This window comes from Acanthisitta chloris, unplaced genomic scaffold (genome assembly GCF_000695815.1).
Source record: "Acanthisitta chloris isolate BGI_N310 unplaced genomic scaffold, ASM69581v1 scaffold5070, whole genome shotgun sequence".
NCBI lineage: Eukaryota > Metazoa > Chordata > Aves > Passeriformes > Acanthisittidae > Acanthisitta > Acanthisitta chloris.
This window is the reverse complement of record NW_008649800.1, coordinates 33706-49141: the sequence shown is the minus strand read 5'-3', so window position 1 is coordinate 49141 and position 15436 is coordinate 33706. Positions and strand designations below refer to the sequence as shown.

Sequence of the window (15436 nt, the reverse complement as noted above, 5' to 3'; positions counted from 1 at the left end):
TCCCCCAAAGAAATACAGATGCTGCTCCCCAGGGTGACATCCTCCCCTTCTGAGTTGAGGACTCTCCAACTCTTGCCCCATGAGAAGAGACCAATTACTGCTTGACTGATAGCAAATTACCCCAGTTACTGATGTAAGTTCTCTTACTATCTGCCTCCACTTACTCTTGGCACACTGTGTCCTAAGGAATCACTAAATCTGCCACTTGAGCAAATGCTGAGAGAACAGACCCTTCCAGCAGCAAGTGCACAACACTGACCTCTGCCAAGCTGGCACCACTGCAGAGATCCAGATATACCCGTTCTGAAGCATCAGTGATGATGCTTACTGAAAACTGAAGCCTTTCAGACACACCTCCCTGGAAATCTCACTGTATTTACAGTTCCACAATGGCTGATACAATCAGTTTAGATATATCTGTGACCTCTAAGTGTTGTAACGTGAATAAAGCTGTGGTCCCTCCACAAGGCTTTGTTAGCATTCTTTAAGGCACTCAGTCACACATCAAAACCCACACCTAGCACCTCCCACATCATTTTACTAACAGAAAGGCTCTCGGACATGAGCCAGTCTGCTAGGAAGGGACAGGAAAAAACCTGGACTATACTGTTCATATATGAAAAGTTTAAACCATAACCACTTCTTTGATAGAAATGCTCTGAAGAACAACATTGATGGTTGTTGGAGGGTGGTTTGGGGGAGGTGGGGGGTGTTTGTTTTGATTTTTGTGGTGGTGTTTTGATGTTGGGTTTTGTGTTTTTAAATCTTGTAGAACACTGAAAACCAACACTTGGAAGTTACACTCATTTTAAGAGAGGCCTCTGTAAGAGTTACACATTTAAACACAAAACAGCTTTCTAATTTTATATAATCAAGAAATGGAAAACAATTTTTATTAACATGTTTTACATTTACAATCTTTTATTAGCTAATCAACATCAACATGCAAAAATAAGCGCTAAATACAAACCTCTACAATATGGTTTTGTTTAAACTACGATGGTTTGATTCTCTTGAAAAGTCATAAGGATGTGTTCTGCAGTTGTTAAAATTGAACTATTAGTTTCAGTAATGAATACTATTTAGACCCTAAAATTATGTAATCATCCTGCAAGGCATCTTCAGAAACTTCGTCCAACACTTAATACCAGCTCATTGTCATGTGAGTACATTCTCAAAGCAAGAAATAAGGCAGTAGCACTAATGATTTCATATTGAACCCTATGCACATAACTAATAACTTTAGAAGGACTTTAACACTATGGTAGACTGGAAAAAGAACATTTAAACAAGCATTGGATTTTGCCTGAAATGTTCTCAGTTCCTCTTGATACTTATGCAACCTCCTTAAAATATTTGGGTTTGGAAAAAGACTTCATACTCCTTCAAACCAGTCCCTAGTTGATCCTCCAGAGAAGCCAGTCCTTGTGTCAAAGACATCGAAAATATCTTCCCATGGAAATAAGTTACATCATTCATGTTCTGGATTACTTCACGAGAGGATCATAAAGAAGGCAAAGAGGAGCTTAAAGGAGAACATGTTGGTAGGACTGAAATCTTTGATAACAAAAGGGTCTTGGACAATTGTGAAAAAGAGGGAAGAAAAATGGATTTCATTTCAAATCTGTTGTAACTTTTCCCCCAGTGCAAGTGTCCATCTTTAAAGAAAGTTATCCTTTAGAAGATGAAAGTACTTTTGAGAAGAGTCCAATTTTTGACCTTATGTTACAAAACCTTAACAATCAAAATTTGTTTTTTTTATTCAAGTACAAACTTAAGTCGTAATTCCTCTTTTTTTTTTTTCTTTTTAAAGAGTGTTTATTGTTGCTCATTGATCTTTGGTCGCAAGAAACAACAATGCCACCGACAGGTCTGATCCCCCAGGTGGCAGGTTTTGCTTCTTTGCCACACATTAAGGCCCTCCCCTTTTCAGGGTATGCCAAGATACACTGTGTCAAAATTCCAGCGGCACTTCATCACGTGTTTTACGGACCTACATGATGTAGACTTTCTCAGCTTGTGAGAAGTTGAAGACTTCTTTGGTTCTTGGGCAAATTACTTTGTCATCTTGACGAATAGAAAGCAGAGACTGAAAAAGAGGGAAACCAAAAGATAACATTCACAATAATAACTCAAAGCATTGTTAAGCTGTTTAGGAAATAAACTCTCTTCAATTTAAAAACAAAAGGTAGTCTGAGGTCAAAATATCTTTGCCCCAAATAATCCCTTATCTACATTATTTCTCTCCAGAGGCAAAGGTTTCAAATGGCATTTGATTTCATGTTACAAATTCATGTCAGGTATTAGCTTCTTTAATTTAAGCAGTCCTTAACAAATTACTGCAAGAAGTATTTTTCTTCCTAGAAGATACTTCTAGCTTTCTGACTGAGTTCCAAGCTCTTATTTTGAACTAGAAAGTTATTATAACCACTGCTATTTTAGCCTTCAGTAAGTCATCAATTCCAACACTTACATTGTATCCATAGACATATCCATTTGGTAACATCATAGGAGGATTATTTTCGTTCATTACATCCCCTGAAATCTTGCAGACTAGTCGGGAGTTGGCACAATGTGCCATAGGCAGAGGCTGAGCCAGCTTGTTCAGGGATTTGCTACACACAGGGCAGTCAGGGTTTTTTGAGCTCCCATCCTCTTTATAACACTGTCTGTTCACAGCAGGTTAGGGAACAATCACCACGATGCTGCAAGTAGTTAATGACATACACTGGGAGAGGTTTTCAACTGTGCCAACAGAGCTGAGGTCACAGAACGTACAGGGCCATTTAATTCAGGTTTCATGTGTATGTACGAGAATCAAGGGTTTGCTTTGCTTCAAGGAACAAGAGTGAGCAATGTGTCTGGCAGTCTCCACAGGTACAACACTCCAGCAGCACAAGTCCTTCTCCAACACACCATAGTGTGCAGCAAACCCATCTCAGTTTCAAAACATGCAGGATATATTTGAAGAGTTACATGAAAAGGGGCAGGTAAATTTGTGTCTAAGTGCTTAAAAAACAGTAGTTGTGACCCAGCTGACTAAATTAGTGAATATACCTGCAGAAGTTAAGACACATGGAAAGACAGCCCAGTACCAAACACACTGCAGATTTCACCTTTTTGTGCATTTTTTGTACGTGCTTTTTTTAAAAACCATAATGTCACTTATTATAATCTCCCCTTAATTTAACAGGGACCAATTTATACTCCATTTAAACAACTCTGGAGCAAAAATATTCAGTTGTCACATTTCTCCTCTGAGCTCTCTGAAAGCATCCATGGAACAAAAAACCCCACAAGGCATTTTTTCCCTCGCCAGTAGTATCTGTGTTAAAGGATACGGTGTTTTTATAGCTGAAAGGCCTGCCTGGAGTGTTATAGTAAAAACAGAATTGTTTCCCAGCTGATGTAGTCTGTAGTTATCATATCTAAACTGTTGGATCAGCATTCTCCATCGAGCAGGGTCCAAGAGATCCTGTCAAAAAAACAACACAACTATAAGTTGTTTTCAATCTATTGTGCCTGAGTGGCAAATTGTGCAAAACTCACCCAACCAAACCCATCACAGAACAGAAATGTACATGATAATGCATGTTATGGATGTGCTTGTTCAGAAAATACCTTGTAACTCCACTTTATTAAATCAAATATTACTTAAAATAGCTGGTGCAATATTCAATCTCCATCATCCACCTAATGTTCTAATTAAGGTATGTAAATCCTGCTAAGGTTCCTTCCTGCATTTTGTTTGCTAGAATGCTGGAGTACTTCAGAAGCAACATTAGTACTGGGGAATGTTTCTCTACAGCCTCTGAACCATTAACATCAACAAGTCAGAAGTGTTTTTTACCTCAAGTCAGGCTAATTCTGCTGACAACCATTTGGAATATATAATGTTTACAGAATCTTGCAAAAATATTTAAATTTGAAGAGCTCATTTATGCTCATAACTCACATCAAATGTAGAATCCAAAACACCAAGATCCTTCTAGGACTCTGGGATTAGCAAAGAAATTCACGGGAATTCTGTGGGTTGTTGTTTTTATTTTTAGTTGGGTTTTTGTACTTGTTTAGTTAAACCATTGATTTCATTATCAACTGTTTAAAAAACATGTTTATACTAGCACTGCCACATACTGGCTTGGCATTTCATGGAATTCTTGTCTTGCTTTTGCCAGCTGAACTCCTCTCTACCTTCTGCCTCCAAAGCCAAGTTAAAAAGAAAGGAATTAGCACATGACCACAGAACTCAAGTCTGTAGAAACAATAACTACCTAGGAATTCTGCCTGAATCAAATTGAGATGTAGATGTTACCACTAATATCTACATTAATTTGCATAATCCAAATAAATGAACACTTATTTTAAGGATAAAAAAATACTTCTTTCAGGTCATTCAAACTGTCCTTCCTTTCTTCATCCCAACCACTGCAACAACAGTAATGTCAGAAGTAGATTTAAGACCTGCTGACAGTGTATTAAAGCCACAGCCTTGTATGTTGAACAAGATTTCCTTATTTTTTTTGCTTTGTACTTCCCCATCTTCTCTCTCTTGCTGTATATTTACCTACTGAGCTTCCAGCCCCACAGACCTGCAGTGCTGGGTTTGGGGTAAACCTAGCCCAGTGTCAGTCTGTGTTACTATTAAAATCCAACTGCAACAATACAAATCCTACCTGGATTAATGTACAGGCAAGGAATGGTTATTAAGAACTATTACAGAGGTGCATTGTAGAAAGTAAAATTAGAACAATATTCGATCTTATCATTGCATTTTCCTGGGATGAAAAAGGAACTGCAACATGTGTTTTCTTATTTTGTTGTACCACTGAACTTCAAGCAGGATGTTACCTTATAGGGAGAGATATGAGTGTCTGAAGGAAAGGCCAACATTCCCATCACTTGTCGAACCTCATCCAGCTGGCTTCCCTCAGCCTGGCTGAAATGCTTTCTTGCATGTCTGAAATACAGAATTGATACTTTATTAGACAGCCTCGTCTCCAAATCAAGTACATTTACCTAATTATCTAGGATTTCAGAGAAAAACTCTGGATTCTGCTCTCAATACATGAACTCCAAAAGGTGAGGCACTTAAAGGACTTGGAAAAAAGCACATCCTACAAATGGAAAAGCAAGAATGACTTTAAGGATTTGTGTTTTCACACTGAAATGTCTCAGAAACCAGAATTTCTTACTGTAGCATGAAATCTTACCTCACCCACAACTAGAACAACTGATCCATGATTATTAGAAGAAATGTCTCTGCTTATGCCAGCTCAGTGTATCACACTCCTTTGGCACACACTCCCAAGTGAGATACATGCAGTCTGAAAATCAGCTATGCCAGAACCATTACAGACCAAGGGTGTTCAGATATCTGCCTTGTTTCTACTGACATTTGAAGGAATGCTTACTTTTGAACAAATTATTTTTTGGTGGGGGGTATAGGTTAGAAGGCAGTATCAGTTGCTGTGCAGACAACAAGAAACTGTAGGGCAATGTAACAGAAAACACCTTGTTAAGAGCATTTTTTTTTCCAGGGAAATAAAATTAAGTAGAACTTTAGTACAATTTTTTGTACTTTTAACACATTAATTATAAGGCTGAAAACTTGAATATTTGAAGAAAATGACAGAATTACCAGAAATATATTTAAATCAAAAATAAAATCATAGAATCACGTAATTTAGGGGTTGGAATGGACCTTACAGATCATCTAGTCCCAACCCCCTGCCATGGGCAGGGACACCTCCTCACTACATCAGGTTGCTTTCAAGGCTTCATTTTTTCAGGAAATAGTAAGAAACCACAAAACTAGTACCAGGTAATCAGGATATTCAACTATTTTAAAACCCTGTATGAAAACCTATCTAGTCCTCCCAAAATCTTAACTCTCAAGTTGGAGTGTAAGTGTGCAGAAAACCCTCCAGCCTTGAAACTGGATGATTAGTTTGGCATTTCTGCTAAGAGCTCCTCTCTTCAGTGGTGCACAAATGTAGCACAGTAGACTGGGTATGGAATCAGCATCACACTGAATTTCTGGCATGGCATAAGTATAGGAAAGTTTTCCCTATGCTCAGTGTTCTGTACAGTTTGTCTCATGTGAGAAACATCAAGTCATCTCTCAAGTACTCTGCTAAGCATTTGCTCTTTTTTCTCTTTTGTAACTTTTAGAGAGTCTTGTTAAAATCTACTTAAGTGAATTTCAGCAATAGACAGTATTTTCAAATTGCCCATTTCATGGCTTGAATTCAAAAACCTAGGTAAGGAGTTTTTTTATCAATTCTGAATTCCATTAACTACTACACTGAGGTCATCAACACCATGAGAACAGTCTCTTTAGCAATGTTTCAGTACTCCCACATCCTCTCCCACCCAAACCAGGAAGCAATGGAAGTTATGTAGGACAGACTGTTTCCACCCAATTTCCTATTTTGGGTGAGCAATCAAGGAATGTAAATATTGTTCCCCAGGTGATTACTGTTACGAGAGCAGAAGCACAAACCCCATAGCCTGAGAAGAGAATGAGCAGCCTGGACAAGCTAAAATTATGGTGCAGAGCTGCAGATGAAAGCAAGAGCTATTTAAAACAAAGATTAAGCAAAGCAAAAACATTTAGACCTACCAGTTAAGCTCAAGTACTGCATGAGCATACGTACATGAGGGGGGAAAATGCTCTTAAAAGCACTGATCACCATGCATTTGTGTTCTGCAATGGTAGAACAAGTGGCACTTGAGTTTTGGCACCACCCTTGTTAGTGCTGTGCTCCTCCTCCCTGCCAGGCCATGACAATTTGCTTTTGCAGACAGCAGGTCAACACATTTAATGAAGACACTGAGCTTTGACAGGCAAACAGTGACCACACTTACTGTGTGTGTTCAGGAGGAGCTAGAATTAACACTTCTGTGTACGTATGATACACAATCCCTGTATATTTGCTTGCCATCCAATGCAAAGTGCTCAACAATCCAACACTTCCCATCACTTGCAAAGTACTGAACATACTGGGATATGGTGGCATTTTGGGTTCAGCCAGAAGGAATTAGGTTTTCTAAAGTGACCTTCTGTTAGTCTTCATCTCCTGTCTCTCCTTTCCTCCTGTGCTCTTAAAAGAGCCAAGGAAGTTTTCCCACAAGGCCTGCACGCTAACAGCTGAACTTCATCCTCTGAATGCCAACACAAAGACACAGAAATGAAGCAAGATATTCTTTAAAGGAGAATCAAGTTCATCAATTCATGGTGCTCTGAAGTCATGGGAAGCAAGAAACAGTACCATGAGTTACTTGTGAATGCACAGCTTACAACTAACACCCTATCTGCCCTCATGCTGTTATTCCCTTGTCATTCAGCTCTTTGTGCAAATGTTATGTATGTGACCCTTACAACACTTGTTTGTAATGTTTTTACCACCATTAGCACACAATAGTCAGTATAGCTAGGGCAGGGGGCTAAATTTCCCTAGAAATGATTCTTTTAAATCCTGACAGCAGAACATCACTGAAGACACTAACAAAAATCTTGTGATTGATCATAGTAATAGGTAGAAAATTTTGTTTTTCAAATCCCAGAACGATTCTGTAAACTATGTGGGGACAAAGTCCATTGTCTTTTGTCTGAAATAGCTGTCCCACCCTCCAGCCCACACAGGTCCAGCTGACATATTGTACCTGACAAATATTTACAGAGACTTGAAGATTTAGAGATCACTAAGAGTACATTAGATTGTTACAGAAGTATACACATATGCAATGTACAGCTTATATATCTATATATGCCTGAATATAAGACTGAACATATGTATTGGGCAGTAGCAATAACTGAACACAAACATAAGGAGTTATCAAGTAAGGACTTGTTCTTTCTGCAGTCTTTCTGACTGACACATGAATGCCTTTACCTCAGATCCTTATGACAACCAGCAGCATTTATACTTAAAGTACTCAAAAGTTTTATTATTATTTTTATAGGCCTGTTCAGCCCCACCCCACAATAAAAACAAAGGAACAAACTGTGTTTATTCATCCTTGTAGGGGAGAAGTTGACTAACATGATACACTGTAATCACTTTCTCCTAACTTTGTGCACCATCAGCTGTTCTTATTTACTCCTTTTGTCCTTAATACCTCCAGAACACAAAGTGCACATGGTGTTTTGTTAAGCTTTTAGCTAAGAACTCTGTGTCTCTCTGGCATCCTATAAGTGCAAAGTAGCAGAATGCTGTCAGATTTCCCAGAATGAAATTAGTGAGAGCTCCAAAAGTATGAAATTAATGTCATCAGTCATTCATTCTTACTGTAATAGCTACAAGTTTTACAAAAGCACCTATAGAGACTGTGGGAGTTAAAGGCTAATGATACTAAACAAAAAACTGTGCTGTACTTAAGAGATACACTCTGTATTCAAGGAAGTTTTTGTACATTCTTGAAACTTGCACTTTCAAGGCTACTCCGACAAGGTGCCTTAGAGGAAGGTCTGTTTGTACTCATATTCTAAAAAGCTGCACAAATCCAAACACTTGCTAAATAAGATACATAATTTTAAAGTTCACATCCATTTTAACCTAAAAGCAATGTGTCACTTGGGAGGTTCTCAGCAGGCAAAGCTTTCAAACTTATTTAAACACCAGCTGCGTTTCAACAAAATGTCAGTTCCCCGAGTTTCACTGGTACAGGAAACTCCTTGGTAAACAGCCTCTTTCTCTGCTTCCTAATGGATGCCTGACCTATTTATTGCACCATGGACAAAACACTGAAAGGATCCTGCTGCAGGCACTTAACAGAAGTAAGCTAATAAAAACAAAAGTTGCAAGGGTTTGCTAGAAGCCATGAGATTTAGGCTACACCTTCCCAAAATATATTCCCTTCTTCATTACTTACTTATTTTGAAACAAAGTAGAATGCAATAGTAAAAACTAACATTTTAAAGCCACATTATTTAAAGAAAGCATTGAGATGTCAAACTCTCCATGTACAAAATTATCAAAACTCATCCTGTTAAAAAGGAATAAGTTAAGATATAGAAGGACTTCTGTAGGTCCCTCTCATTTTACAGCTGGTTATGAGGTTGAAGCAGCATTGCTGTGACTGGCAAGTTCTAACTGCTGAGACAGAAGCTGCAAGCTTTAAACCTCAGAGATTATGGTAGTACAAGTTATTCCACACCAAGCCTGCTATGTCCTCTTGAGGCCTGACAACTTGCAAATTTTACCAGTTCTGATGTGGAAAAGGGATCAGAGGGAAACAAATATCAGTAACAATAAAATACAGAATGACCTTATCTGCTGTGTCCCAGTTCTCAGCCTATTTCCTTATTTCAGCTCTGTGCCTGCTCTCTGGTTTCCAAGCTACATAAGGAAGCTGCAGCTCAAAGAAAATAGTTTTTAGAGCATGGACTAGTCATTGTTAAGATGCATGACTGCACATTTGGCAGAGAAACAAACTCAGGGAATAAAGCTAAAGGCACAGTATTCATTTGGTATAAAGAGCATTATGGGCTTCAGAAGACAGATAATGTAGTTGAGTTTCTTTCATCCTTTTCGTAAGTACCTGACAGTTCCTTAGGTCTTGAGAATTCTATCCAAGGTTGAGTGCACATATCTAAATGCTAGCATGTAGGTTTTGTTTATTTTCTTTTTAATTAATAACATTAAAATTAGCTGGAGTTTATCAGATTGCACATTTACATTGGCTGGGACCAAAGGAACAACAATTCAGGTGTAAGTAGGGCAAAGTAGGAATGATATGAGGTAGCTTAAAGCAAGCCACACATTTGAATGAAATTAGAAATAAAACCTGAAAATAACCCTAAAACTTTGCGCTGCAGGAGAGCTTCTCCATCTCAAACCTGGAAACATGCTAGAATGCTTTCAGTCTATGCATATGTTATGCTACTTTAATGTTTTCTATAGCTCTGTGCTCCTCTGACCAAAAAGCAGCTTTGCCACAAATACAAGGCTCCTGCTGTTTTCAGTCTCTGGAGTACCTAGCATGGGTTTAAAGGCAGCAAAACTTGCAACTTCCTTAACATAAAACTTGTCAGAAACATTAAGTGGCAGCAGTGTTAGCGTCAGAATGTATCAGCAAAGCTTCAGGTCAAGCCATAAACTTGTCATCTCTCTTTAGATTTAAATACTCTTACAAAACAGAACTCACCGAGTTCTCTCTCCCTTGTCCACGTGTAAGCTCCAGTAGCTCTGACACCTGGATCACACTTTGTGGTGCTGGCAAGATCACTGCTTATCAAATTATCAGCACATTTCATACTCCTGCTATCTAAATTCTATTTAATTCAGCAGAATGGGTTTCCTGTGTTATCCTGGAACATTATTCCAGGACCTGAAATCAGGACCACTAACTCAGAAGCATAAACTGCTTAATGTGCTGATATTGCAAGTATTGTCTGAAACACTGTCTAGTGGTTGAAGTCAGGCAGTGCTGAGGTCTGTCCCCAACTCTTTCACTGGTTCACTCCATGCTGGGCAGTGTCACTTTATCAAAGCAGCCCCCACTGAACAAGTTCAGAAGAGGTGAAAATGGATATTGAGTTGGTTTCTTTGTTTGGGGCCAGAGGAAGGGAGTGGGGAAAACCTAACAGAGCTTGTCATTGTCTCACACTTGACAATACAGAACTAAATTAGGCATCAATACAAAGGCTGAACCTGGCCTAAAGCATACCTGGTAGAACAAAATGTTTAAGACAGAAAAGCAGAAGAGAAATAACTCAAAATGGAAGTGTTAAGCTTTAGATAGAGGTTTCATTCACCCTTTAGTGTTTTTTGTGGTTAAAATTGCAATGAATTCCCCTGAGAAGCCAGCTGTCTCTTGAAAATGAGTTAAGGGTAAATATAGACATTACACTGTATGCCACCAGAAAATCCAGTTGCTTTCTAATACACATTGATTTTCTAAACCTTGATTTTGAAGAGCAAGATGGAGAGTTTCAGTGACAACACCAACTCTTTAAAAAGGCACATCTGTGGAATGACACCTTGCCTTTAAAGAAATTCAATCCCAGCTTACATCCAAAGCCTGATCACAGCACAGGCAAGATCCTTCACTGCAGTGGGGCTCTGGGTGTGGCAACAACAGTCACATGAAGCATAACACTGTCTTGTTAAGAAAATGGCTTGGTAAGCATCCTAATTTCATACCTCACAGCATCCAGTCTCTTGTTCTGTCGAATGAGTTCAATGAACTCCTGAATCCTTAGGCTGAACTCCAGACAGCTCTGAGATTAAAGACAAGACAGGGTCTTAGATGGTGCCAAAGCTGCACCGCATGGTATGTTAAGTACTACATGTGCACAACAAAAAAAAAAGAAAGTGTTAATAACATGCAACCTCATTTGCTTGCTTTTAGGCATTCATGCAAGAAAGTTGAAATGCTGACTCTATGGACAAGATCAGCACAGAATGCCCTAAAAGCAAACAAAATCCTCCTCCTCTTGCCTCCTTCAAAACTTCAGTATTTAGAAGGGATGAACTTTTCCCTGATGACTGAAAGCATCATTACCTGAGACACAAGTGAGTAATAGGTGGTTTCTTTGTACTTTCTCACAATTCAAAGTAGTAGATTCAACAGTAGTTTGGGGCTATATAATAATTTAGACAAGAGAGGTCTACCCAGAAGACTGCAATGAAGAAACAAGTCTTTGAACACTATTTTGGAAGACCCCAATATTAACAAAAACCAGCACAGAGCTTAAGTTGCTGCAATCCCCTCCCTCCCTCCCTTTCTTCAAACTTCTATCCCGCTCTTCTTGTCAAACATCTAAAAGCCATGCTGGAAACAAGTCTCAAACAAGAAAACCAAATGGCATTTACCTGGTTTTGGAAAAAGGTAAAATTTGAAGCCTAATGAAGTTGACAGTGTCCCTTTAAATCAAATTCCATCACCAGTTCACAAAATCTACAAAAAAACTTTGAATATGTGGAATTAAAAAGAAAAAGATTCTCCCCCCATAAAAGAACAAGTCACTATGCTTCTTTATAGGGACACAGTCAACTGTTTTGTTACCTTCAGAAAACAATGAAAACCCCAAATCCTCCAAATCATGTAAGGAACTCTATTCCCTGAGTTACACTGCTCTGTTTGGCAAACAGCTTTTTCTTCCCCCATGCTTCTAATGAATAGTTGCCTTTTGTTTATTGTCCATCAGCCATAAAAGAACAAGTCACTATGCTTCTTTATAGGGACACAGTCAACTGTTTTGTTACCTTCAGAAAACAATGAAAACCCCAAATCCTCCAAATCATGTAAGGAACTCTATTCCCTGAGTTACACTGCTCTGTTTGGCAAACAGCTTTTTCTTCCCCCATGCTTCTAATGAATAGTTGCCTTTTGTTTATTGTCCATCAGCACAGTAAAAATTCCTCATTTTTTTAATTTGAGCAACTCCAAATTTCTATCAGTTAGCTGCCTGGGGTGACTAATGCACACACTGCAACAATTGCTTATTTTCAGATTTGAAACCTAAGCCATTTGAACATAAAAGTGATGCATTCTGTCGTGTTAAAATTTGCTTAAGGAATAGAAAATAAATTATTTTCCAACTAAGCCGAAAATAAAAATTTCTTGTCTGTCTTGACATTTTCAAATAGGACTATTTTAGAATACCTTGTTATCCAAATCTACATAAATCCCTCATTTAGAATTTTATGTAAGCTTGTTCCTACTAAAGAAACTGATCAAGCTTTTTAATTGCTAATGATACTAAATCCCAGGGCTTCGTGTTTTGTTAAAACAATTCAATAGCAAAACCCACAGCCCAAACGAATTTTCAAGTAAGGTGCAAGCCAATGGCTCTATGGGTTCTGCAGTCAAGTGAACTAGCAGAGAGTCCTAGACAACCAGATGATGCACATTCCAACTTTGTACAGCTTCAAACAATCCCACAGCAGCTCTTCATAAGACTTTAGATCCCTCACATCTGTGAAGATTACAGCACTCTGTGCTCTCCCAGGCCACCACACAGTAAATTTAGGTAAGGCTTGCATTAAGGTGGTAGCTGTGATTTTAGAACATCAACACTGATGAGTAGCTAAGCAACTAGAAGCAGAAGAAATGTTTATTTGTGTTTCAAAAAGAAGCATAGTGATTTCTCTTCTTTCAGCTCTGATCTCTCCCAGCCTTAGCTTTGGTTTTTGTTTGATTAAAAAAAAAAGAAAAAAAGAAAAAAGAGTAGGGCTTGCAGAAATTGATTTTGTTGTTGTTTTTCAAAACAAGGGATGGGGAAGATTTTTCCTTATTTATTGTTTGTTGAAGATTGGGGATGAAAAACTAAAACGCTCAGATTATATTTCTTATGTTACTTTACATATTAAGATTACACAAGGGGGATATTTTAGCAGTATAATTATGCAATAGTGTTTACATACCAATTCTGGTTTTCCTTTAATGGTTTCCATAACAAGATCATCATTTTCTTTAGAGTAATCACAGGCAGATTTACTTCTGCGTCCCATCTTCGGTTCGGTCTCATTTTGGCGCCCCTGAGTGACAGAGAATGTCACTCTTTGCTTATTGTTAAGTGCACTCAAACATTTTTGGTTAAAAAAAGTGCTTGATTTAAAAAAATAAGACACAAACATCTTTGAGGGAGGCAGGGATTTTTGTTAATATCAGTTAAAACAGATTTCTGCAAGCCCTATAAAAGATTACAGCATGTTTTGAAATGGGTAGTTTAAGAGACAAGGAACTCTAAACCAACTGCACAGCACAGGCATAGAGCATCTTCAGCTCATGGCACTCAATGGCTTCAGAAAGACTTACTGTCCTTATTACTTGATTAGATTTCAGCTTTTAATTTTGAAAATACCACATTTCATTAGTAGTTTCTCACAGCAAGTTAGTTCTTTGCTCAAGTTTTATTTTCTTACATACAACACTTAAATACTTAACACAAAAATCTGTATGAAATTTCTCCCAGGAGAAATTTTAAGCCTGAGGACATAGTTCACCAATTAATCTCATTCTTAAGATACCTTCACATATAAACTTAGAGTCTCAGCAGGATGCAAAGAGTTATAAAACTAAGTTCACATTCATCAAGACACCACATTCTTCTGCACCGAGATGGTTTCAAACTACACTAAATCAACTGAATATTATTTTATTTGAGCACAATTTGTTGAGACAACACTTGCATCTCTAAGACGACCTATCACTCACTTCCAGGTTTAACATTTGTCCAAGATTTAGCTCCAGCTACCTATCCCTTTTAAGAAGATTTTTATACTTACTGTCCTTATTTTTATACAAGACCTCATTCAAGACCTGTAATTTAAAACAAATTGACCACATCCAATATCCAAGTAGTTTAGAAAACAGTTGAAGCAAAACAAACATGGCAAATTTTCATACCTTCATTTTTCTGAGTCTGGATTTGTTGTCGTGACACCAAGCCAAGCAAGTCATAGTCTCCTGTCTTTCCAATGACTCTTCCACTTCTTTAGCAGTCAAAAACATCTCAATATTTACCAAGTCCTTCAAAAACAAAAAAGGAAAGGAGGTCTTGTTAAATTGTACTAGTACTTAACACAGCAATCCACTCTTGAACTGAGCTGGAATCAGAGATACAAGAGACCTGGTTCTCAAGACCTCTGGTTTTTAGAACGGTACTTTGCAAAAAGACATTACAGGATATTTTCAAGCACTGAGATATTCTGATAGTGGTCTAATTTCTCTGAGTCTACTTATATAACAGAACTAGAACAAAAAAAGTAAAATATTCAAGATGACACCTAGAAGCTTTACACAGAAAGCAAACTGAACCCACAATCACTGCAGTGCAGGTCACAGTTACTGGAGCACTTGACTTCCTCAAAGCTTGGCCTGAAACATCAACTGGACTGTGACAATATTATGACATTTGCTAAAGTGAGCAAGAACTACATAAAAGAGGAGAATCTAAATCTCCTTTACCTAACCATCTACAACTACAGAGTTTTAAGCAAAGTTGTACCATGGTGTGAAGTCTCCAACACACCTTTTCTCACTTGCTTAATATTGTAAGCTCCAGGTCTTCAATTGCTTATAACAATTTCGTCTAGACCACCAAGACACTGAGGTGACAAAACAAAGTGACTATATTAAAGGGCAGGTAACTGGTGAGCTACAAGATTCCTCAAGTGCTTGTCCCAAGCAGGTATTTTCGAGGAAAAAGCAGCAATCTAGTATCAAAGTTGCCTAGAGCAGACCTGCAATATGCCTATGCTAGTTTGTAATTGCCAGCAGCTCGACAGCTTCCCACCAATCAAGGGAAACATGACAACACAATTTAAGTTCTAGTAGGGTATATCACAGGAATTTATTTCTTATACATTTCTGCTGAAAAAAATACCTAAGTAGATGTTCCCAAAAGATACAAAGAGGATCCATTCTGAACTGGCACCACCAGAAGTGCATAAACATGTCATGCTGTGACAGTTCATGCTTT

General features: G+C 38.1%; 1 protein-coding gene across 3 annotated transcripts in view; it reads right to left on the bottom strand.

Moving 5' to 3' along the window:
• Window positions 1–895: 895 nt before the first annotated feature.
• MAEA (macrophage erythroblast attacher) overlaps window positions 896–15436 on the bottom strand; it is a 41400-nt gene continuing 26859 nt past the window's right edge. For 2 of the 3 annotated variants that reach the window (XM_009072147.1, XM_009072293.1), the window contains 6 exons: window positions 14362–14484; window positions 11151–11227; window positions 4852–4960; window positions 3342–3475; window positions 2474–2669; window positions 896–2089 (listed from right to left, as the gene is read on the bottom strand). In XM_009072147.1, the coding sequence (XP_009070395.1) occupies window positions 1994–2089; window positions 2474–2669; window positions 3342–3475; window positions 4852–4960; window positions 11151–11227; window positions 14362–14484 (735 nt within the window). In that variant the 3' untranslated portion in view covers window positions 896–1993. The remainder of the gene's footprint in view (window positions 2090–2473; window positions 2670–3341; window positions 3476–4851; window positions 4961–11150; window positions 11228–14361; window positions 14485–15436) is intronic. The other variant, XM_009072220.1, reaches the window with a different exon arrangement.